The sequence below is a fragment of the Oreochromis aureus genome, linkage group 1 (assembly GCF_013358895.1).
Source record: "Oreochromis aureus strain Israel breed Guangdong linkage group 1, ZZ_aureus, whole genome shotgun sequence".
Lineage (NCBI taxonomy): Eukaryota > Metazoa > Chordata > Actinopteri > Cichliformes > Cichlidae > Oreochromis > Oreochromis aureus.
Window position 1 is genome coordinate 23,850,675 of NC_052942.1, and position 23,104 is coordinate 23,873,778.

The following is a 23,104-nucleotide window of genomic DNA, read 5'->3' on the forward strand; positions in this document are numbered from 1 at the left end:
TTATGTGCTAAAAGAGAAATATTTGTATGTTTATGTGGACGTTATAAGGACGTTGAGAAGATGGTGCAGAAAGCTGCATCTGGTCTTTGTTCTCAGACTGCTGGCTTAGTTGTGGTTCCTGGAGTATTTCAAAGTTTAGTCTTTTTAGGCCATCTTCTGAGGAACCAGCTCCCAGTTTGGATTTGGGAGAGAGACTCCCTCTCTGCTTTTAAGATTAAGCTTAACTTTTCTTTTTGATAAAGCATATAGTTAGGGTTGGATCCTGTGACCCTGAATCCTCCCTTAGTTATGTTGCAACAAGCTTCAGTCTATCCCATGATAGACTGAGTGTTTCTTCTTCATTCACTTTTTTTTCACTTTCTGTGTGTTTATATACCACTCTGCATTTTACCATTACTTATTAATCTCTTACTCTCTTCCACAATGTGTCTTTTATCCTGTCTTCCACCCATCACCCCCAAATGGTCAACGCTCTAAGTGTGTTTACTGCAAATACATTAAATGTCCGCAGTAGTCCCATCAGATAACAGGCATTTTCAACTGATGAACTCAACAGACATAAGACAATGTATTATGTCGATTGGTGCTGCGGCTGCAGTGATGTGGACGCTGCACCGATCTGTTGTGGTGAACAGAGAGCTGAGTGTAAAAGCGAAGCTCTCAATTTACCAGTTGATCTACGTCCCTACTGTCACCTATGGTCACGAGCTGTGGGTAGTGACCGAAAGAACGAGATCGTGGATACAAGCGGTGGAAGTGGGCTTTTCAGAGGATGTCTTACTCAAAACCAGCAGATGTACACATTTTTTCAGCTGTATGGATCTGAGTGAGACAACCACTAGAACTCGATCAATGATTCCATCTTGTGTTTGGTCTTGTGACCACATTCTTAACACCGTTAAGACAAGAAAACCTCACAGTTGTAGAGCAACTCCTTGGGTCACTTTAGTTTTTCACAGTTAGTCGATACCAGTTACAATTTTGTATAGGCCATTTTATGAGAGCGGTGCCAAACCTATTTCAGATAAATTTCTTTCAGCTGGACACAATGAGTTACACCATGTGACCATGGTAACACTAACTGCTACTTTACTGTTGGAGGTGAAGGCAACTGACAGTTAATGATCTATGAGTCACTTGAAATTTATTACCCAATGCATACATGTTCTATTTTATCTTAACCAGTTTATTTGTCTGTGCACCAGTGTCAGTATATAAGCCACCTACTTAGTCATTCAACTTCTTATGATGCAAATAGCAGCTGCTGTTAACACCTTATTTACCTTAGAGGTTTGAGCAAGAAGCCAGAGACCAAGTAGCAACAATGTCACTGCAATTTCTCCACAAACGGCAGTCTAGTTTCATATTGCTACTTTTTATTTTTTATTATTGTTGTTGTTATTGTCGTTGATAATGTCTTGTAAGCCTATTTGCCCTGCAGATAATATATGTGTATAACATAATAATAACACATACGCGTGTCTGTAGTTACTGACAGAGCTGTGAAGCTTTACAGGAACATGAACAAATCTTCAATTAATTTCTTTACTTTTTCTTCATTATTTACAAACTAGTATCTTCCATCTAAATCAAAGTAGATTTCTTCTTCGAGAACCGTTGCAGCTGTTTAGTATTTCTTGGATTGCAACACCATGTTTTCCCAAACCAGTCGAGCAACATGTATTCATTAAGTCTTTTGCAAGAGACAGGCAATTTGAGCTCACAACAACAACGACCACGTGTTTTCAGTTAAAGTTGTCAGGTATGGCACTTTGCTCCTTTAATGCCTAATGCTTAGGCTGCACATCTAAAAATATAAAACACTCATTTGAAAGCTCTGTTTCGACGTGTCTCCGCCCTCGTTATTGTTACTGTGTCGGTGCTTCGTCACGCTTCCTTGTTTATGTTTTTTTCTTTTTCGCAGCCGCACGGGGATTTGGCTCCACCCTCGCTGAGTTTGTTTTGCTGCCGCGCTGACTCATGGGATATGTAGTTTTGCGTGTTCGCAAAAGACATTGCGCCGCGTGTCCAGCTAAACCCTTTAAAACTACACTTCCCTCCCACTGGTCGGTTACGCAGCGTCAACGGCTAAACTGGCTCGGGCATATACTGCAATAACTGTGCAGCTTCTTGCAAACAGCTGTCTCGCCGCTAGGAACAAAACACTGGTGAGTTTAGTCACTTATCGTCATATTCTGGGTTGCAGTGATGTTAAACGGCTGTTAAAAATAACGGATAGTCTCAAGAAGGGTTAAATTATACGTTCCGACGACGTTTATAGAGGTGACGGTAATAACAAGCCTCTGAAGTTAGTTCATTAACAGCGAAACTGACACCAAATGCGGTTATTTGATGTCAGCGGACGAAGGTGGTGTTCGCTGCCCGTAGCTGCTGCAGGTTTAACCGCAGATTTGTCCGGTTAACGTAAACAGCGTCTTTTTTCAGCGTGAGGCCGCGCGCTGGTTGGCATCGTCTGCTAACTTTCACCGCCAGAGGGCGCTGGTTCCTCTGTTTGTTTACACTGGCAGGTATCAGCTCGTGACCCCCTGGAAAAAATGGCATTAGCTGCGGTTACAACACATCGGCAGGGCGACATGTAACCGGATTCGGGGTGAGGAGTTTGAGACTGCCAAAGTTAGGGCTTATAACGGTATTATCACAGTACCGCGTAGATCTAGGCATGTCACAACAAGGCTCCAATGAGGTTTCGTGCCAAAAAGTGATTACTATGATTGATACTATGATACTACTATGATTTTTATGACTAATATCTGTGTTTATATACAGGCTGTAGTTTACAGGATTTATGTATATACAATAAAAAAATTAGCTGTTATCCAAGTATATTTATGACTCGGTGTTATTGTTTCGGGTCAGTGTTCTGCATTATAATCAACCCAGTCCTATTTGGCCACTTTAAATATCTTTATAAAACTATTAAGTAATTTTTGTTGTATTTTCTGCTGGCCTCTTTGCCATTATGCATATTTAGTTTTAGTTATTATAACCTTGCTCGCAACTATATTGCGATGTTGATGTTTAATAGTGTGTCCATCAGAGGGCACGTTGCAGACCGGTAAATGGTCGGTAAATAACAAGTGAGTGTTGTGACTTTCACATGAAAGCAAGCAGAAACGATTCTTCACAACTGATTCATGTTAGTTTGTCTGTTTTTTCTACATTTGACAAGTCAACCACTGCTTGCCTTGCGTGTCCAACACAGCTGATCTACGCAGAACAATGTTCAGTAATAATTAGGCTGATATGAGTAAATATTGGATTTTTAAATCACTGAGTATTGATATCAGTCTTAAAAATCCTATATCTAAAGACTATAAACAGGCCACTTAACCCAATGCAGAGTGGTTGCCAGGCAACTTGAGGGCAATATTGTGCATAATTCAACTTTTGTGTATATGAATAAGATATTATTGTAGATAAATAAAAAAAATTGTACAGTTCTTTTATAAGGTGTTGATAAGTGCTTAAATACTAAAAACAGATCATTTTAAGCTGTTGCGACATGGTTTCTAGGCAACATGTTAACATCTAGATAAGAACCTTCCAGAGCCTAAGATGTATCTGTGTGCAAAGCTTGGTTGCTCAGCTCCTAATGGTGCCGGAGGATTTTGCAGTCAAAGAAACACACACAGACAAGCAGAAAGCTTTTTCGCGTGTTACAGTCAGATCCACAAACTAAAACGAGTTGGACAGGCCTGCTGTGAATTTGTGGCATACAGGTCTTGCTCATCTTTTCACTACAGCATATTGTCTCAGGCGTAGGTGGAGCTCAGCGGGAGCTCCACTGCTGCAGCAGTCTGGCCCTGACTTACATCGAATGTAAAGTGACACCACTGGTCAGCCGGGTGCCGCGTGACGGGTGGATGAATTTATGAATTTATTTAACTGATGTGTGGGGGTTTTGGGGTTGTTGTTTTTTTTATATGTAGCTTGGTGATAAAATGGAGTGAAAGTAGTCCCTGCTGTATAAACAGGATGTGCCACTCTCACCTGCACATCTCACTTTGCCTTTCACTACAAGAGGCTGAACTGCAGGGATAGTCTAAGATAGAAATAATAACTCAGTGATTTGTGCAGCTGTCAGTGTCGCTGCCTGCACTGTTAGACTGTTATGTGTATTTATTTTTCTATTTCTGTGTAACAAAGGTGGTGAGACCTTTTGCTCATGCCTGTAGCTGGGTGTGGGTGGTGCTGCTGAAGCGTTTAATTGATCCCTGCGTGACTTCTGAACAAGCTTAAAGTGTTTTTCTCAGCAGCTTAGGTTTCTGTTTATGGGTGGGATGGGAAAGATGGTGCAACATAAAGAAAGAACTTGAGTGCTGCATCGAAGTGGAAAAACTGGAGGATTTATTTACTTTATTTGAGACCTACACGTTATTTCAGAGGACAATATTGTGGGCTGCACTAGCTTCCTCAAAGTGTATGGCGGGCTTATAGAGCTTAGATTCTTGGTTGTATAATTGTTTATTGGTTGCTTGGTTAATATTTGTACCATTCTTCCTTCCAGCTTTTAAAATTCGCTACTTTTGCTCATTTTAACCTTCAGTAATTTTGATAATTAAGGGAGATTTAAGGCGTTGTTTGGACAACATATCAATGTGATGGTGTCACTTTAATTCAGCCTACCACATAGCCCAGTCAAGAAGCTGATGCCGTTGGCAGCATTTTCACTTATCTGTCTGGTGTACCTGCGTAGTTCTGCAGCTGGCGGCAGTGTTTCTCTCTTCAAGTTGATATTAGAAATGGCAGCAGTCAGTCACAGTTGCTGCGCTCACATGAACTTACAGTGTAGATTTAATACAGAAATATTCGGAAAGAAGTATTTTCTGAAGTTTTAGGAACTAAGTAATTAATTTATTGGAAACATAATCAGCAGATCATTATTGTTAGTTGCAAGTTGATATGTTAAAAAATGGACTCCACCTTCATCATCTACAAAAACCAAACTCTGCTTTTATATTTCTGTATGTCTGATTAAAAGCATAATGATATAAGACACTCAGGAGCCATTTTCCTCCAGTGAGTGCCTTTACTTTATCTAAATTTTCTGAATTTACATACATATTTTTATTTGTTTCACTTTTATTACTAGACTTACTTTGAATGTAATATTTATCCAGTGCTGGTTTTCTACTTTTACTTGTGTAAAGCTTCTGAAAACAATTTTATTATAAATTTGAAAATGATGCTCAGTCAAGTTCAGGTGTTCTTCTTCTCTCCTCCAGACGTCTGTGTGCTGCTGACAGCTGACAGAAATGTCAGAGACCTCCAGCGATGCGGAGTCCTCCTGTGGCTGGACTATTATTAGTAATGAGGTATAAATCCTTTCCTCTGTTTATCCTATATCCTTATCACTTGTTGTCTTATGGTTTTTAACATTTTAATCAGGTCTGCATGGGTCATTAAGTATAAAATGTCAATGAATTGTTGAACATGTTAAAGAGATATGCTACATTACAGTTTCCTGTGTTCTTTCTTCAAGTTTATTTTAGAGTTTTACAAGATAAACAAGTTTAACTGCAAACCAGAGTATGCCGACACTGACAGCACAAGCTTTACTGTATTCTGTTTATGCATTTATACAATTTTTCCTCATTAACAAGAAAAATGTAAAATATTTTTCTTCATTGATAAAACCTTTAACTTTTTGCTATAGCTTGTCAGTCACAGCTATAATTCATCACTAAATTCTCCTTTTCTGAATAGTTAATTACAGTCATTTATTTAGAAAACATCAAGTTCATCCAGTGTGTTCGGTTTTTGAACATTTGTGTTGTGTTTGCAGGGTTCAGATATCGAGACTTTGGGATCCGAGACTGCAGTGGAGTACGGAGCTGAGCTGTTAGAGCGCCCTCCGGTGGAAGAACCACAGGTGCAGGATGTTCAGACTTCAGTATCTGCTGGTAAAGCTCCTTCTTTTTCTTTTTTTTTTTATCCAGATGTGAATTTGATTGATGGAGTTTGTTTGACACAACACACATTTATGTTCACATTGTCAGCTGTGTGTGCAGAAGAGAGAACTGCTGATTCACTGGACAACACTCTGGGAGAACAAACTTTAGATGAGACACTGAACGCCTCGGAGGTGAGAGGACATGAAAATGTCCCCGGCATAATTAATCCAGAGTCTCATCCCTGCTTCTCGCTGTATAACTCGTCTTCATCGTATCGTCTGCAGGCCGGAGACGAAGCTGCAGGGAAAGAGCCCGTGCTGTCCTCCAGCGACCTCTCGGACATCGTGACCCTGCCAGACTTGAAGGAGGGGGAGCACGCCGAAGTGGAAGAGGAGGCAGCCGCCAGTGAAGATCTTTACCTCGGCACCTCCTGCAGCAGCCAGTACACCTTCAGTGCTGCAGAGACCGGTAGGACGGCACACACACTAAAGACAACTGATTTTATTACCAACATTAAAACAACAACACAAACATTTCTCCTGTTTGCCAAAGCAGGTTTGTTGTTGAGTCAATGGAAACTTCCACAGACTCTGATGAACTTAAGCAGCCGTCTGAGAAGTCAGCTGACCGGTGGCCGCTCTTTTCCAGGTGGTCTGATTTGGAAATGCAGTGACTCTGATTTGATGCTTAGCTTGTTGAGCAGCGCTCGAAACTAATCCCGATGCAGCTGAATCAACGTGAGGCGATGAGATGCTGTCAGACAGTTTAAAGCCTGTGTGCCTGAGCAAATAGATTGATTGATTGATTGATTGATTGATTTTTTCTGTTTGGAGAAGTGAGATAATAAGCCTGCATGTAAAGCATGGACAGTGGAGTGGGTTTCAAACTACATTTAAAGTCTCATCTGGTTTGTGTGGTATACATTTTTAACACACAGAGGTATTTATCTTGTGAATTATGGTCCCAGAACAGTTAAAATGTCTTGTGGTATGGCTGCCTTTAGATGACTGCAGTATTCCACAGTTTCTTACACAGATCTGCCTCGTTCCTCACATTTGGTTACAAAACAGTGAGATGGGGATAGCCAGCTCCAGACTGCCAGACTGTCAGTAATTAGTGGTACTGTATACTCAACTCTGTAGTTGTCTGAATGTGATTAATGCAGGAACAGTCTCTGGAGTGGCACCAGAGAAGGAGTGTCCTTTAAATTATAGGAAAGCAAATGTCTGATTCAACAAATATTTCTAAGCTTTGTTTTTGTTAGTGCTGGTTGATATACCGGTTCTCAAGCAAGCTAAACCAGAGCTAGAGCATCCACTGTGGCTTTAATGTAATACGACAGGTGCTACAAGTAGTACTCAGGTGCGACTGTCCATTAAAGGTGTAGTTAAAGTTCGGGTTCATGTAAGATCAAAATGAGCTATATGTGGCCCACAGTGTGCAAATGGATCAGGGGTCTCACTGCCAGTACTTGTTGTCTGCATGATTAACTGCACTTGTGCCTGATTTTTGAAACCGTTTGCATGTGTGTTGTTTTTTTTCCCGCTCTTCATATAAAACTTCTCATTTTTTAACCGTAGTTTTCCCAGTGCAGCCGCCAGCGGTGACAAACTCAAGCAGCAGCGAGGATGAGGCTGGACGCAGCGCCAGCACTGTTGTACGAAGACGAAGGTTGAGGAGGAGTACCACAAACACCATGACTGACCCCGAGGAGGAGACTGTGTTGGAATCTCGCCCGAGTGATGATGATGATAAGGGGGAGGAGGAGGTTAAAGAACAGAAGCAGCAGCAAGAGGAGGAGGAGACTGAAGTGAGAAGAGCTGCTCGGGATGTTGAAGAGAGAGCCCAAAACAGCAGCATCTTCAAAACTTCTATCCTCATCACTCTTGTAATAGCTGCCTTCCTGTGTTTGGGTCACTTCTACAGTGAGTAGTCCAGCTTTACTGGGATAAATGCAGAAAATGTTGTTGGACCAACTTTAGGGATGTGCTGTACCTCACGTCGTTCAACCTGTTTCCTGTCTACTGTGGAACTAACGTGAAAAAAATTTCACTTACAGAGAAATACGAGATGAAGAAGAAGCTCTTTGATTTGGACTATGTGATGGACCTTACATCCCAGGTCAGTGACTACACAGGTCCCAATTCGAGGAGTAATTTGATTATTTTTGGTTGAACAGTAATCATGAATTTCTGTGCCATGCTTTTGATTTTTGTAACTTCTTACATGGATAATTTATCACTTTATTTGCTTTTATTCTTAAGTCCTTAATAATGCTGTGGTGTGTATAAATTTGATCTACAATAGTGCAGTAGAAAAAGCATTAGAATCTACCAAAAGTCAGACTCAGATTGCTTGGAACCCTGGCTGAGTAGGTACTTAAAGAGTATCTGATATCAGGTACTACCACCTAATGGAAAACCCTAAAAACCTAGTCGAGCTGAGTTGGTACTACTGTAACAGAAGCTCACAGTCGTAAAGACTAAATATGGATATTTACCTTCCTCTTATACAGGGGTCTCAAACTCTTTTTAGTTCAGCCCAAATTTAACCTGAAGTGGGGCATTCCACTTAAGTTACTGCACAAACAAAACACTGCTCCATATTTTTTACCTTATAACTTTAAATGTCTTTCACCTATTTATTAAAATCTCAGCTCTGGTTGAAGTGAGCCTTTTCACAGTGTATAACGGTCCTTAATGACTTTGGTGCTGTTTCCCACTTTATAAATCTGGCCTTGGGCCTCATGTTGGACACCTCTGCTCTTATAAGATGTGAAACAAATATAGAACCAACAACCATTTGGTTTTTGCGCTTCAGCTGCCATGAACCATATTCATCTTCAAATACAAATAGGTAGATAAAAAAAATCAAAGATGGAGGAGCCATAAGCAGGACTTTGATGGGCTTGTTTTATTTCTTTTTCTCACTTAGGAAGAGTTGTTCGAGTATGGCATGGAAGAAATGCATGACGACCAAATTCCATTGCTCATGGAGCTTGAGAGTATTAGGAACAAGAACCAGGAGCTCATTCTGAAACAGGCTAATGTTCAGGTAACAGATGGTGACATTCCAGGTTTATAATATTATGCCAGAGCCTCTTCACATTTTATTTTGAGCATTTTAACTTTGTATACATCAATACAAACTTTATATCCCAGGTTTATGTATATGTATGTAATAATACCTACATATATAAATAAAAACAATGTACAGATTTTTCCAGATACACAAATATCAAAGCTGTATCTCTTAAACTTTTACATGAATTTAACATTCAAGAAAAAATCCCAGGAAAATGACATCACTTCCTCTTGTGATGGTGCACATGAAAACATGTGATAATTCTTTCTGACAACGTGACAACATATATTCCAACATAGGGCGTGCTGTGAACAGCTGATCAGATCGATAAAGCCCCCCCCCATCTGGATCATAATGTTTTTGTTGCTGCGTACACTTTTCACTGGATTTCTGCAAACCCAGTAGAAGAAGAACGGGGTGTTTCTATGCAAAAAGAATTATTCCTTCACCACACTTGGTTGAGTTTTTCTGGTATTTAAAAATAGAAATACTAAATATTTACTTTTATTGTTGAAATATTGAATGACTTTAGTGAATGCACTGCTTCAGGTAATCACAGCATATGCAATCTTGTGTCTGTTCCTCTTTTTCCCATCAAGGCCCAGAGAGATAAGTTGGAAATGTTGCTGAAAGAGAAAGAGGAGGAGAACACTAACATGGTGTCTCAGCAGCAGAAGCTTGCAGCTGAGAACCAGCTGCTGAAAAGCTCTCTGCAGCGAGAAGAGATGTCGTTGTCAGCCTTACAGGAGGAGCTGAAGAGTCTGCGCTCTAAGATCAGAGATCTGGAGTCGATGGGAGCCGGAGCCGACTCGCTGCTGTCAGAAAACCAGAACCTGAAAGAGCAGCTGGAGGAAGAGAAGCAGCTGACCAGAAGCTTCCAAGGCCAGCGGGAAAACATGATGGCCGAAGCACAGACGCTGAGAAAGAAGCTTGACAAAGAGAGGAAGGTCACGGATGAGCTGAGGAGAGAGCTAAGTCGACTGAGAAGTCGACTCCCAGGAGCCGGAAAGGAATTGGGTTCAGAGGCGGAGGAGCTGCAGTCCCGTCTGATGGAGCTGGAGAAGAGGCTGAGCTTTGAGCAGCAGCGCTCTGACCTGTGGGAGCGGCTGTATGTGGAGACCAAAGAGGAAAGAGCCAAAGGAGACACGGAGCCCAAAGTGAAAAAACCAAAGCATGGCATGGCGGGAAAAGTGAAGGAGACGTTTGATGCTGTGAAGAACTCCACCAAGGAGTTCGTACACCACCACAAGGAGCAGATTAAAAAAGCCAAAGAGGCCGTGAAGGAGAACCTGAGGAAGTTCTCTGACTCTGTCAAATCCACTTTCAGACATTTCAAGGATTCTGCCTCGACCTTCATCAATAAAGCCCGAGGGTTTTATAAACAGAGAAGCAATGAGAAGAATACAAGGGAGTCATGGCAGCACAGATCCCACAAGCCTCATCAACGACACAAACACGACTCTGGCCACAACACCCGGAAGTCAGGAGACAAAGTTCATCAGGACTGGGAGCAAAACACTCACAAAGCCCACATGAAGGGATGCTCCGGGGTTTTCGACTGTGCCTACCAGGAATCCACCAGGCTCTTCAACAAAGCCACAGAGCCAATCAGAGCCGACGAGTTTCACAAGCTGCTGCAGAGCTACCTGCAGCAGGAGGTCGACCACTTCCACCACTGGAAGGAGCTGGAGAAGTTCATCAACAACTTCTTCCGCAACGGAGTGTTCATTCACGACCAGATGCTGTTCACAGACTTTGTGAGCGGGGTTGAAAACTTTCTCGCAGACATGCGCAAGTACCACGGCCTCGATGATGACGCTTTCGGGGATGTTGATGACTACATCTACAGGCACTTCTTTGGAGAAACAAACACAAAGAGTTACAGCCCGAGGTGAGCGTCCAGAAAGATCCTTTAATTTATTGTTAGGTTGCGTCTGAATAATTTATAAAAGTTCTGGGGATTTTCCAAGGCTGGATGGGTGAAAATAAATTCTAGATTAAAGCCATAAGTTTACAAAAAAAAAAAAACATAAAACCACCAAATTTCTCAGAAACAGTCCAAGTGAAGCTTTTATAGTGATCTAAACTAAAAATGTGTGGAAAAATAACTAAAATAAAAACAGACCTTTAAAAAAAGCCAGCTCCTCTAAATGTTCAATAAACAGTAATAATCAAACTAGAGAGCTCAGACACTTTTACAGCCTCACGCTGACAGGAAAATGGGGCGGAGCTCATCAAAGGTGGTTCGATAACTGTAAGGAAGCAAAATAACGGCTCAGTACTCACACTTGAGTAAAACTATGACGGTCAGCTCAGTTTTTTCATTACTTTTTTGTTTTTTGCAACTGACTGCAAATTGTTACTTGTGCAACTTTTTGAGCACAAGGCGATTGCACGGGTCACCTGGTGGGTGGAACTCAGACTCCAAACAACCGCAGTCCATCAGAGACTGACTGGTTGGTGAAGAATTGCAATCAATTGCTGTAACTCAAATTACCTGTAAATAATGTAATTTCACTGTTTTCAATTGTTCCTTTTTTGGTTGAATGTTGTTTGTAGTTCCAAAAATTAATAACTGAAGTAATTTAATCAAAATTCATATGTCTGTAGTTTGATTATCTACTGGAAATAACTGGTGTAACATACAAATCATAAATTGTTTTTCTCCTTTAGTCCTGCATACAATTCAAATACAGGGATAAGTGTATAAACAGTTTTATGAATGATTTATTGGGTTGTACAAGCCTTCATCGGGTGTTTAGATAAGCTGATTGAATCCTTACAATAAAGTGTGTACTTGGAGTCCACCTCTGACTTTTCTGGCTGACTTTAAGCTTAAATAGTGGAATAAGTACGTGGCATCTTCTACCAGTTCTATTATTCTGATGTCCGCTTACATTTTATCATTTACACAGGGTCCATTTAAGCCAGAGAGTGAAGGTCATTATTAGAGGCACACCACGTGCCGTTACCACAAATTACTATTGCCATGGTAACAGGTTTGCACCTGAAAACAAACAAAAAAATACACCTTTTGTCCCCCACAAAGGTTGGGGTTAGGTTAGTTGAGTGAAGACTGAACCTGTTTTTTTCCCCACTTTTCTTCAGCGCTGCAGCCGGTTCATATTTATTTTTTTATATCATCACGCTCACTGTGATGTCATTCGTCTGTGTTGTGTTTGAATCATCCAGTGGGCCGTTTGAAGGACCCGAGGCAGACTCAAAGGAGGAATCGAGGACAAAGCACGAGCAGCGTAAGCAGCAGCGCGCCCGGTCTCGACCCCATAGCGAACGCAAGTGGAGCCGATCAGGAAGAAACGCAGACAGACACATGGCTGACGTCAAGATAGAGCTGGGCCCGATGCCCTTTGACCCCAAATACTGAAACGATTTCAGCTAGTTTATTACAATGGCTACAAACTTTAGTTGCAAAGTCACCTTTTTTGTTTTTGTAAGTTTGCACAACTTTTGAATGCTACTGAACGGCCTTCAGCTCTTTGGTGTTTGGTGAAGTAATCATTAGGTTGGAGTGGAAGACGTGGTCTAACTACATGTAACTTGAGTTTATCTAAGATGTTAAATTGAGTCATTCTTTAAAATTTGGCTGGTAAATTTTAGACGGATGAGCACCTCCCTCTTCAGCCTCAACACCTTCATTTAAAAACAGCAGAGACTAAAAAAAGGGGGGGCACTTCTGGATGTTTCTGTGTTCAGTTTGATGGTTTTAATTTGCTGCTACACTAACAGCTTTGTGTGATGTGAGAGCTCACATGCTGTTTCCTATCATTCCACCTTTAACTTAATTTAACTGGACAGTTTCACTTGTGATGGAAAAGGAAAAAACTGGAAAAAATAACATTTGAGGAAATGTAACTGTATATAAAATGTTTTTTTTAAATTGATGAAAATTTAAATTGATGAAAATGAATGACAAGATTTAAGTGTAAAATATTTATTTCCATTTGAAAAAGAAAAAAACCCCACATGTTTTGCCATAAGGACAGAAAGTTGCCATTGTTCCAGTGTTTGTCAGTGCCTTTCATAAATAAAGATGCTTCCTCCGACTCTTCCTTCAGGAAAATGAGTGTGAAATATCTTTGCTGCCCTCACAAAGTTATTCCCTTCCAAAAATGCTGAGATTTCCTGTGAAGAAAACACACAAAATGTGCTTAAAAACACTGCAAGCAAAAATTAGAAATGTAATTTGTGTCTTACCTTTTCCAAAACATCAAACATGATCAGATGGGTGGGCAGAGAGGACTCGTATGGGAACGAGGTCCTGAACCAGAGAAGAGGCTCCTCGTAAAATCTCTCAGCTTCATCCACGTAAGCTTCCTCTCCCAGATCTGGAGGACACTCGAGAAATCTCATCTTAATTGGGCAGTGGATGTGGCTGTGAGGAGACAGAGGACCATCAGCTGCACAGCATCATAACGTGATCGAGGAAATGAGTACAGACAATGAAATGCGTGATGTGGAGAATCCAGTCGACAGCTCTGCAGAGCGACAGAGGACAGCTCAACACATTTTTATGAATCAATCTTTCGTACCACAGCAGATATAATATAAAATATAAAACATGTTTCCAATGTTTTATTTTGAAAACTCTGATTTTAATTGAATAAATCTTAAATATCAGGTAAATATAATCCCAAATCTTGAAAACTTGGGATGCTGTGTGAAATGAAAACAACCGAATGCAGTGGTTTGGAAATCTTGAAACATATCACATACCTGTAGAAGGGTGTTGAGTGGCAGGGCATGAGAAAGAGGACATCCGGCTGTGGACGGGTGGTGGAGACATTGCCTACGTCACAAAGTGGCTGCAGGTGGTTCATGACGTCCAGAGTGCCTCGCTGGTGAATCAGACCAGTGTACAGAGCAGGAATAAGATTGGCCGATAACAAGACGGCTGCTGCAGGTCGACGCCACGATTTCAGATGAGCCAAAGAAATCCCTGTGGAAAGAAAACATTTATTATATAAATACATCTGGATGGAAATGACCACATGCTGCAGTTCTGATGTGAATAAGTGACTTACCACAGAAAACCATACAGAAAGGCAGCACTGGATAAATGAATCTGAACTCCTTGTGTGGAAGCAAACTGGAAGGAAAAAAACAAAACAGGTCAGACTGTCTACCAACCAGGATCCACGGGAAGCTTTATAGGAATCTGTTACATAACAAGTAGATGGGATTTAAACAGGTTTCACACTGATCAAAAAATAAAGGAAAACATTTGCAAATGTTTTATGAGGACTATATGAGGCATAAAAATAAAGAAATCTGCACAGAGATCTTTAAACCATCAATTTAAACTCCGTCAACGCTTCTCTTCTTTGACTACGTGACATCCTGGATGGCTAGAACAGAAACAGGTGAGCATGTGCTTTCAGATACATGTCTCTGAAGACTGAACAACATACTCGGACTAAAAATAATGATTTGAAATAAAAACGACGTATTTAGAGTGATATTAGTTTTGGTAGCTGCTCGTTCATGAATGATTAACATCTCTAAACACGGTTAGTTACAGCTCTTAGCTGTGTTCATTTCTCCCTGTTTGACTGTTGTTCATATCCATCAAACACAACCTGAATGATACATCGGCCAATTTTAGCTATTTGCTGAAAAATCGATATTCATATTGGTCAACAAATAAAAATTTAAAAGAGAGACTAGAGAAAGGCCCTTAAATTAATTTCCCTAGGGATTAATAAAGTATTCTGATTCTGAAACCATTTCATGAGTGTTGATGTTGTATAGTTTGTCCACCAGAGGCCACTCTGTAACTTCCCTGTTGGCAAAACCAGCTGATCCAAGCAGAATGTTCAGAGTAAAAACTAGATCCATGACTTGTCAAAACAGTAAAACAACATTATTGTTAAACTGGATTGATGTATTATCTTAGTAAGGACTCACAAATACCTACTCATATATGTCAGAGAAATTTGTTTCATGTGTCATAAAGAAAAGAAAATATTGGCTGATCTATCGACTTTTTAAATCACCAAAATAAAATTGGTATAATAAAGCCTAAATGAGTCAGACTCTAAATCAAACTCAATGGTGAAGTGAATAAGACTGTTTGCCTTTAAGTTACAGTGTTCTGTTGGAAAAATCTGGCTCCTGACATTTGTGCAGATGTTTCTTTGATGAGCACCACCAACATAAATGTTTTAAATGGGCCAAACACACTATGGCACGCTCTGCAACAACAAAAAATGCCAGAGAACATGAAAAGAGCTAAAGCCACCGACACAGCCTCCAATTCGTCCAGATCCAAAATCCACACAAGCATGCATTGAAAGAAACTCCACCCATAGAAGGCTCCACTCTGCAGCCAATCGGGGTGCAAACAGAGATCAAATATTTCACACTAATCTTTTTTTTTTTTTTTTTTTTTAAAGAATAAAAATAAGGGACAAAGGGAACTCTGCATTCATGTTTAATAACCATAAGCCAGCATCACAACAACAGGTAAGCAGTGTGTGTTACAGATTCACCTGTAAACTGCGATGGTCCAGACAACCGCTGCCAGCAGGATTTTGTATCGCTTGAAGGCGAGCATGCAACCGTGAAGAAAAAGCGGGAGATGAGGCCCGATCACGACGGCGAACCCCTGAGTGAGGTACCAGTGCCAGGGGTGAGAGCCGTAGAAATCAGCCACACTGTGCAAGATGTTAAACTTGAGGAAGTTGAACTGCACTGGTGTCCACTGGAAAACAAAGAGGAGCCGTTACAGCCGAATGACTTCATGCTGAGGGATTTACTGGATATATGTGTGTGTGTGTGTGTGTGTGTGTGTGTGTGTGTGTGTGTGTGTGTGTGTGTGTGTGTGTGTGTGTGTGTGTGTGTGTGTGTGTGTGTGTGTGTCACACAGATTTTACCTTCTCATAGAAAAAACAGTCAATCGCCGTTGAAGTGACAAGGGCCAACGTCCTAGTGATGACAGAACAATCATACACCGGAGACAAAAGACTGTAAAGCTAATGGTTATAGAGGAGAAGAGGCTGAAAGTACGAACCCTATGGGAATGTAGTTATGAGTGATGAGCCTCAGTTTGTCTTCCTGCCAGAAATGATACAACAGCAGAGGAAACCAGACGATCACGGCCGTCGGGCGAATAATCACAGCCAAGGCCACCAGGGCCAAGTACTTCTTACTGGAAAACAGCAGCGTGTATGTAAAACACCCAACAGAGATCATCAGGGTAGATAAAAAGTACATTTTGCTTCTGTGTAATTCAACAGGAGAGACTTTGGTGCACAGCTTTGCTTTAAAACCGCCGGCAATCAGTTTAGATGGAGGTTATTATTTATAATTGTGATCAAGCTACATTTCAGATGTTTATTTTGGTCTCTGGTTACATGGAGTGATGGGGAGGGCTCAGATTGATGGGGATATGGGTGTGGCCTGTTTTGGTTTTAATTTATTGTTTATTTAAAGCATAGCTGAGGTTACAGTTTACAGTGCTGTGAACTGAAGTTCACTTCAAGGATACTTTCTGATATGCATCCTTTGTGAAAGATTTTTTTCTCTTGTTTTTAATGTATTTTTATTTTTATTGATTTTTTTATTGATTTTTCTTTCTACTTTTAATTTTTTCTGATTTTTTTTTCATTTTTTATTTATTTCATGTTTCTTAATTCTATTTTAGAAGAAATTCTATTTAAGATTAAGACCTGCTGTGTGTTTTGGACCCGGGCAGAGGAAAGTAAGACAGAGCCAGGGTGGTGATGGTGGCCTCCATGCTGTTGGTCAGAGTCCTGGTGCAGCAGAACCACGTGAACCAGGAGCACATGTGACAGAAGAACTGGAGGTGAAAGACAAGTGAGGATTAGGTATGAAAACTGCAGAGCACTGAAGCCATTTTTATTATTATTAGTGTGAAGTGAACTAAAGGCAGGTTTCCATCTTCCATCTTTAAAATAATCCCAAGCGCAGTCACCATGCAAAACAGTCTGCATATGTTCACTCAAATCTTTCATTATCTGCATACATCCACCTACTGTCCATCTTGCAACATCCTGATTTTCCAGCGTTTGAAGCAGGAAGAAGAATTTCACGTCAGCAAACGAAGCCAGAAGCGACTGAAGAATTCGCGGAAGCCAAATCTGAAAAGCCAGACAAGTTTATAGAAACTTCGTGACTACAGGAAATCGTTCAAATGCTCATTAAAGAAAGATTACTGAGAGAAAATAATAAAGAAACTTACCAGCAGCTGAACCGAGTCGTAGCTGATGAACTGTAAGATCTTATATAAGAATGCAAAGAGAAGTGGATATGAGAATCCTCTTATTCCCGCCTTCCATTCCCAGGTCAGATACCCATAAGTTACAGTGTTAAGGTTATAACAGGATAGAAAAACAACTGTAATGCATGAAGCTGCTGTTGGGATTTAAAACAGTGAACAGTCACTTCATGTATCTCTGCTGGGAACCATAAACATAAACAGGGGGTTTGCACATTTCAGTTTAGTTTTTCATTTTCTTAATGTTTAACTGTTGGAACTGTATCAGGGGCAACAATTAGGAAGTTCAGAAAAGCACAAAAAAGTAAAGCTCAACAGTCTAACCAAATATGCAATCACTGGCAACTTTTCAACTGATGTGATTGGCTGAAATATTTAATCAGCCAATCACAGGCCAGCAACTCAACTGCAATTAGACTTGGTGACATGATCAAGACACCTGCTGAATTCCAATCTGAGCATCACATTGGGGAAGGAAAGTGATTTAAGTGACTTTGAACACAGCAAAGTTGCTTAAAAATATTAAATAAAAGTAAATGAATGAATAAAAGTGCACTTATCCACTGTGCCCTCTGTGAGGGGTGTCTCCCAAAAAGGATATTTGTAAACCATCCTATGGGAGACCTCCAGAGACTGCCAGTACTCATCCGGGACGAAGCTGGTTTGAACCAGGAGGCAGTTAATCAGTCTGAACACCACACAAAACACGGTCACGCTCAGCACACCTGTGGAGGTCAGATAAATGAGCACATTTGAGCAGCTGCGGTGAACATCTGTTTTATTTTTCTTTGTGATAAATCTCAGAGCCCCACCGATGTTCAGAGGACTCTCCTCCTGCCTGGAGTACAGCTGGGATTTACGTCTTCTCAGCTTCACGTCCTCCACTTTGCTCCCAAACTTCAGCCGTGAGCGCAGATTCTCCATCTTCACATAAACCTCTTGCGGGCATAGCTCACCTGTCCCCGGATGTGTGGCAGCAGGTGAGTTCGCTCCTCACACAATCAAAAAGTTAACATATACGATCAGTTTTAAAAGCACAAAGTGAAGACAAACTGAGCTCCAGGCCTGCCGACAGGGACGAGCGAGCTTCGGGTTTATTTAACCAGCATTATTAGACTGTTACATCTCCACAAAAAGTCTTCATAAGTGTAAGTTAACTTCAGTTAGCTAAATGAACTATGGAGCGCTTCCGCAATCATACCTACTTCCGGTGAAATGTTCTCTCCCGCCTTCAAAATAAAAGCTTTATTTTGTCATCCTGCTGCTTTAAGGTTGGATATATTGTCAGTTCACAGATGTTCTTCTGTATACTTTGGATTTGACGAATGTTTATTTCAGTTACTGTTTCTTTTGTTATTACCACAAACTGATTTCTGGTGTTTGGCAAAAAATAATTGTTTTAAATGCGTTGTTGCCTATAATTTGTCAAACATATATCTGAAGAATGATATAAAAACGTTTTGAGCCACAAACAACATTCATGTCACAAACTAGAAGCTGCAACCAATTTCTGGCAAAGTGACTTTTATATATCCTTTATCTTTCCAGCTAAAGAGTGTCACTGACATAAAAAAAATCATTGTTTTTCAAGAGAGATTTGGTCAAGAGTGCAGCAGATATTGCAAAAAATATATAATATAGCAGTTCTGGAAAGATGTTTTAAGTATCCAAAAATGACTGGATTCATTATTATGTTGGCACAATAACCCAGAGTCATAAAAACACTTCTAAAATTGGTAATTTCTTTATTTCATATATAACCACCTCATAAATCCCGTTGACTACAGTCTATTTACAAATATAAGTAAAGACATAGCACATAAAAACATATGGCAGACGATCGCTTTTTGGCAAAATACCCTCCTATCAGCTTGAAGTAGCTTGTTCAATCTCCTTTGACAGAAGGCACTGACACCCAGAGAATTGCCAGTCAGTGCCTGTTTTCTGTTTTTCAGGCTGTTCTCTCTAAACCTTTAGAGATGGCTTTTATGGAAAACCCCAGTAGATCAGCAGTTTCTGAAATACTCACACCAGCCTGTCTGTCACCAACAACCATGCCACATCACTTAAATCACCTTTCTTCCTCATTCTGGTACTTGGTTTGAATTGCAGCAGATTGCCTTGACCATGTCTTCATGCCTAGATGTGCTGAACTGCTGTCATGTGATTGACTGGATATTTCTATCAATAAATGCACTCTAGCAAAACATGCTGAATCATATATTAATCGTAGACTGAAGTATGTGAGGAGATTTCAAATTGGGCAGACTTATGGACATATTGTATTTTTATTCAGTATGATATATAAAAAATTAATTACTGGCTACTTTAACAACCAGAAGAGATTGCTGTATAATCATCGCTTCACATCCCACAAATGCCCAACTGGATTGAGATTAGGAGAATTTGGAGGCCAAGTCAACACCTCACACTCATTGTTGTGCACCTCAAACCATTCCTGAACCACTTTTGCTTTGTGGCAGACCTCAGCCATCAGGGAATACAGTTTCATGAAAGGGTGTACATGGTCTGCAACAATGCTTATGTAGGTGGTACATGTCAAAGTAACATCCACATGGATGGTAGGACCCAAGGTTTCCCAGCAGAAGATTTGTCTAAAGCATCACGGTGCCACCACCAACTTGTCTTCTCCCAATAGTCCATCCTGTTCCCTGCTTTTCAGCAGATAAAAGATGGACACACCTGCCTATCCATGTGATGTAAAAGAAAATATGATTCATTAGACTAGGTGATTGCCCCATGGTCCAGTTCGTAGTTGGTGATTTCGGTGATAGACAGGGATCAGCACTGGGACTCAGACTGATCTGTAATCCACAGAGGTGTTCTGACACCTCTGTAGCTCGCCAGAGGTCCCTTTACTACGGTTCGGAGCTACAGACCTGTTTTAAATACGCACGGAATAGTTTTCTAGATCGCTGCAAAAAGTGCAGCCTTACCTAATGTTCACCCTACTATTAGTCATTTTATATTCAGATTTAAAAATCTACTTGGTATTGGTATGGCGCGTAGCCTTCAGTAATAGTAATAAATCACACAGCAATAGTACATTCATGTAGTTGTAAAAAGCTTGATAATATATAAGTAATCCAAAGTATTCAGAATACGTTACTCATTGAGTAACGTATACAAAATACATTTTGGGGCATGTAACCTGTAGTGGAATACATTTTAAAAGTAACCTTCCCAACACTGTTAACAGTGGATAATATGGAGTATAGGAGAGAGTACAACCAGGCAGGATTTAAAGCTTGGAAGTACTAACATTAGTTTGAGTTTGATTCTGTAAAAAGTGACAAAAACATTAGCGTCCACTCTACACTCTATGTGGGAAGGAAATGTCTTTAACTTCAAATCTGAGCAAGCACCTAGCAAGCTGGCATGGTAATGTGAAATTCACAGAGAAACCCCTGGATCCCCCCAGTGACATGACTGCTGTGACACCGGGCAAAGCTCAGACACCTCCACTCCTGCTAAACAGGTGAAAATAGATTTAAGAGTGACAGGAGCGACAGCTGAATCTTTGATTTTATTTAATTTTTGCTGTGTTTTACTTGCATCTATTTGAAAGAGTGAGTATAACCACAAAAAAAATAAATAAATTATTTTATATACTGGAATATACAAAAATAGGTTTAAATGTTAAACAGATTTCTTCAAGTCAAAGAGCAATGCATATAATTTAATTTTTGTTTGATGCAATGTGTATAAAGTTAAAATATTACAACTAACAAAACAATTTTAAAAAAAAAGATAATTTTTCATTTGATTCAAATTTATATGATGGATTATGCCGAAAAAATAGAATTGGGCTGAAAGGTCTATTATTATCATGTCATATGTTACATTGTGTCATATTTTTAAGAAAAAGGTTCCTTTGAAACTCTGACAGGAAGTAGAAAACAACTTCACCTGCTTATGTGTCCCACAATATTAGCTCAGGTATTATGTCAAAATATGTTTGTTTGCTTTTACATTAAATGATAATGTATTGGCAGCAGGTCCAACCAGGTCCTCCATTATCTTTCAAGAGAAAAAAAGAATATTAAATATTATAAATAAAAGCTTTTTTCTTTTTTTTCCCCCTCCTGTTTGAACAAGCAGCAGGTAACTGTACGCTCCTGTAGGTGGCGCAGTGCAGCTTTTGGAGGTCAAAGTTCAGCGTAGAAGAAGAATGTCATCCTGCTGTAACTGACTGTCCTGCTTGTTGTTTCTTCTGTTTTTATCTCCTCGGGTTTTTATCCTTGTGCGTCTGCTCCGGAGTTACAAACACATCGATCAAAAGGCTTCCTCGGTGAGCTATGAAAGTTAGAAATAATATATATTTTTAAATGGCTAAAATATTAAATTTGAAATGTTTCCAGCTAAAAGGTGAACAAACTGTGAAGCTAGCGATCAGCTTCTGGTAATATCCGGTATGGATTTTTTCAAAATAATAGTATAAGGCACTGAGCGGTGGTGCAAACGAATTTGCTAAGACCAAAAAATACTTTTAACTTTCCTCACATTTTTGTGCCTTTGTGGTAAAGAGATGAATGATTTCACTACTGTTTTAATATCTTTCAAAGCTGTGTGGTGGACTGACTTGGTCATTTAAAGTGTCTTTATAATTATTTTGTTCTTTTAGGTTCACTATTGGGAATCCTAATTTTTAAAAAATAAATCATGTTTCGAAGAAGACTGCCTTTCACACAGTTAGCCTTTGCCACAATGCTCGGAGTTGCCGGTGGAATTTACATCTACAGACCTTATTTCGAGACAGTGCCAAAGACATCAGGACAGCAGATTCAGGACAAGCCAAAACAACAGAATGAAAGGGACTGAAGGAGTTCGAGAAGGCAGGAGGCTGCTGGACTGGAGGCCAAACAAAAAGACAAGATCACCATGGATGAATTCATACTGATTCCTGCTGTTTGTGATTATAAATGTACAGAATAAATATTTAATAATTTCATGTTCTCATATCTGTTTCAGAATGACTTGTAACAAAATTAATTACTCATCAGTTTCTTTAAAAAAAAAAAAGTCTTTGTCTTACACTCTTACAGTTGTCTGTAGGAGTTATCTTTCATATGAGTAAACGCTGTTACCCATGAGACTGTGAGCCCATAAAGCTTAGAGATAACTAAATTGATCAAACATTACTAAAAGCACTGTGACGGCCCTCTAGTTGCCCTTAGTTGCCCTTGCTGAGTGTTATACAGTGCCACATTCACATGCAGACATCTGCAAAGAGAAAATGAGGTTTGTGGTCGACAGGAGCCTGAAATCAGGTCACATTTTGTTCTGCCACATGAAATGCATTTGTGTCTGTTCATGGAATAAATGAAGTAACAATGCAACTATATAAAAAATGTATACATTTGTAATTCATTCAATTATCATTAATTATAAGCACTATACAAACAAAACCATGGTTGAAGGGAGACCTCGAGTGGAATATCCTCTGATATCTGATAGGCCCCCATGGTGTTACCCACAAAATTGTGTTGTGATATCAGTGCTGCGTGCCCAGATCAATTTTTTTCTAAAAAATGACTCAACACAGGTGCCTAATTGAACTACACCAGGGGTCTCAAAGATGCAGTTCTAGACTTTTCCCATTTCCTGTGGTTCTGACAGAAAAAAAGATAAAGAAACACAAAAATATGACTAATATGTTTGTTTGTTTTTTTACATCTAAACATTTATTTGAGTGATCAAAAATACTTAATTACTTCCCCCAACTGTAAAAATACATAGCCTACACAGAGTTTTAAAAAAGTTTTACCATTTTGTCAACTAAAATGTGCTTCATAGCTTCAGACAAGTGCTTTTCAGGGGACCAGCT

General features: G+C 39.9%; 3 protein-coding genes across 6 annotated transcripts; 2 read left to right on the forward strand and 1 right to left on the reverse strand.

Annotated features, from left to right (window-relative positions):
- The first annotated feature begins 2,046 nt into the window (after nucleotides 1-2,046).
- ccpg1 (cell cycle progression 1) lies at nucleotides 2,047-13,063 on the forward strand. 3 transcript variants are annotated; one of them, XM_031758036.2, is made up of 10 exons: nucleotides 2,047-2,168; nucleotides 5,247-5,336; nucleotides 5,807-5,924; nucleotides 6,021-6,106; nucleotides 6,200-6,383; nucleotides 7,496-7,840; nucleotides 7,975-8,036; nucleotides 8,850-8,969; nucleotides 9,599-10,890; nucleotides 12,192-13,063. In XM_031758036.2, exons 2-10 carry the CDS (start codon nucleotides 5,277-5,279, stop codon nucleotides 12,382-12,384), a joined length of 2,460 nt encoding a protein of 819 aa, XP_031613896.1. In that variant the 5' UTR covers nucleotides 2,047-2,168; nucleotides 5,247-5,276; the 3' UTR covers nucleotides 12,385-13,063. The 3 variants fall into 3 exon arrangements, with proteins under 3 accessions (XP_031613896.1, XP_031613897.1, XP_039466844.1); XM_031758037.2 differs by having other exon boundaries at nucleotides 6,033-6,106; XM_039610910.1 differs by lacking the exon at nucleotides 2,047-2,168 and adding an exon at nucleotides 2,584-2,611.
- Nucleotides 12,936-18,212, reverse strand: pigb (phosphatidylinositol glycan anchor biosynthesis, class B). The gene is made up of 12 exons (XM_031758079.2): nucleotides 18,069-18,212; nucleotides 17,858-17,981; nucleotides 17,221-17,338; nucleotides 17,015-17,119; nucleotides 16,688-16,818; nucleotides 16,030-16,167; nucleotides 15,893-15,944; nucleotides 15,509-15,720; nucleotides 14,042-14,106; nucleotides 13,734-13,956; nucleotides 13,215-13,392; nucleotides 12,936-13,142 (listed from the first exon to the last, which is right to left on the reverse strand). Exons 1-12 carry the CDS (start codon nucleotides 18,178-18,180, stop codon nucleotides 13,029-13,031), a joined length of 1,572 nt encoding a protein of 523 aa, XP_031613939.1. The 5' UTR covers nucleotides 18,181-18,212; the 3' UTR covers nucleotides 12,936-13,028.
- On the forward strand, nucleotides 18,100-22,621 carry LOC116334623 (protein PIGBOS1). Of its 2 annotated transcripts, XM_031758080.2 has the most exons (3): nucleotides 18,106-18,236; nucleotides 21,379-21,568; nucleotides 21,902-22,621. In XM_031758080.2, the coding sequence occupies exon 3, from the start codon at nucleotides 21,940-21,942 to the stop codon at nucleotides 22,096-22,098; it is 159 nt and encodes a 52-aa protein (XP_031613940.1). In that variant the 5' UTR covers nucleotides 18,106-18,236; nucleotides 21,379-21,568; nucleotides 21,902-21,939; the 3' UTR covers nucleotides 22,099-22,621. The 2 variants fall into 2 exon arrangements, with proteins under 2 accessions (XP_031613941.1, XP_031613940.1); XM_031758081.2 differs by lacking the exon at nucleotides 21,379-21,568 and having other exon boundaries at nucleotides 18,100-18,236.
- Nucleotides 22,622-23,104: the final 483 nt, after the last annotated feature.

Coding starts and splice junctions, on each gene's coding strand:
- ccpg1 (XM_031758036.2), top strand. CDS start 5,277: ATGTCAGAGACCTCCAGCGATGCGGAGTCCTCCTGTGGCTGGACTATT. Junction 5,925..6,020: donor TCAGACTTCAGTATCTGCTG/GTAAAGCTCCTT, acceptor TCACATTGTCAG/CTGTGTGTGCAGAAGAGAGA. Junction 6,107..6,199: donor AGACACTGAACGCCTCGGAG/GTGAGAGGACAT, acceptor TATCGTCTGCAG/GCCGGAGACGAAGCTGCAGG.
- pigb (XM_031758079.2), bottom strand. CDS start 18,180: ATGGAGAATCTGCGCTCACGGCTGAAGTTTGGGAGCAAAGTGGAGGAC. Junction 17,339..17,857: donor TCCCATAGGATGGTTTACAA/ATATCCTTTTTG, acceptor TAACACTGTAAC/TTATGGGTATCTGACCTGGG. Junction 13,393..13,733: donor CACTCAACACCCTTCTACAG/GTATGTGATATG, acceptor GTCTCCTCACAG/CCACATCCACTGCCCAATTA.
- LOC116334623 (XM_031758081.2), top strand. CDS start 21,940: ATGTTTCGAAGAAGACTGCCTTTCACACAGTTAGCCTTTGCCACAATG.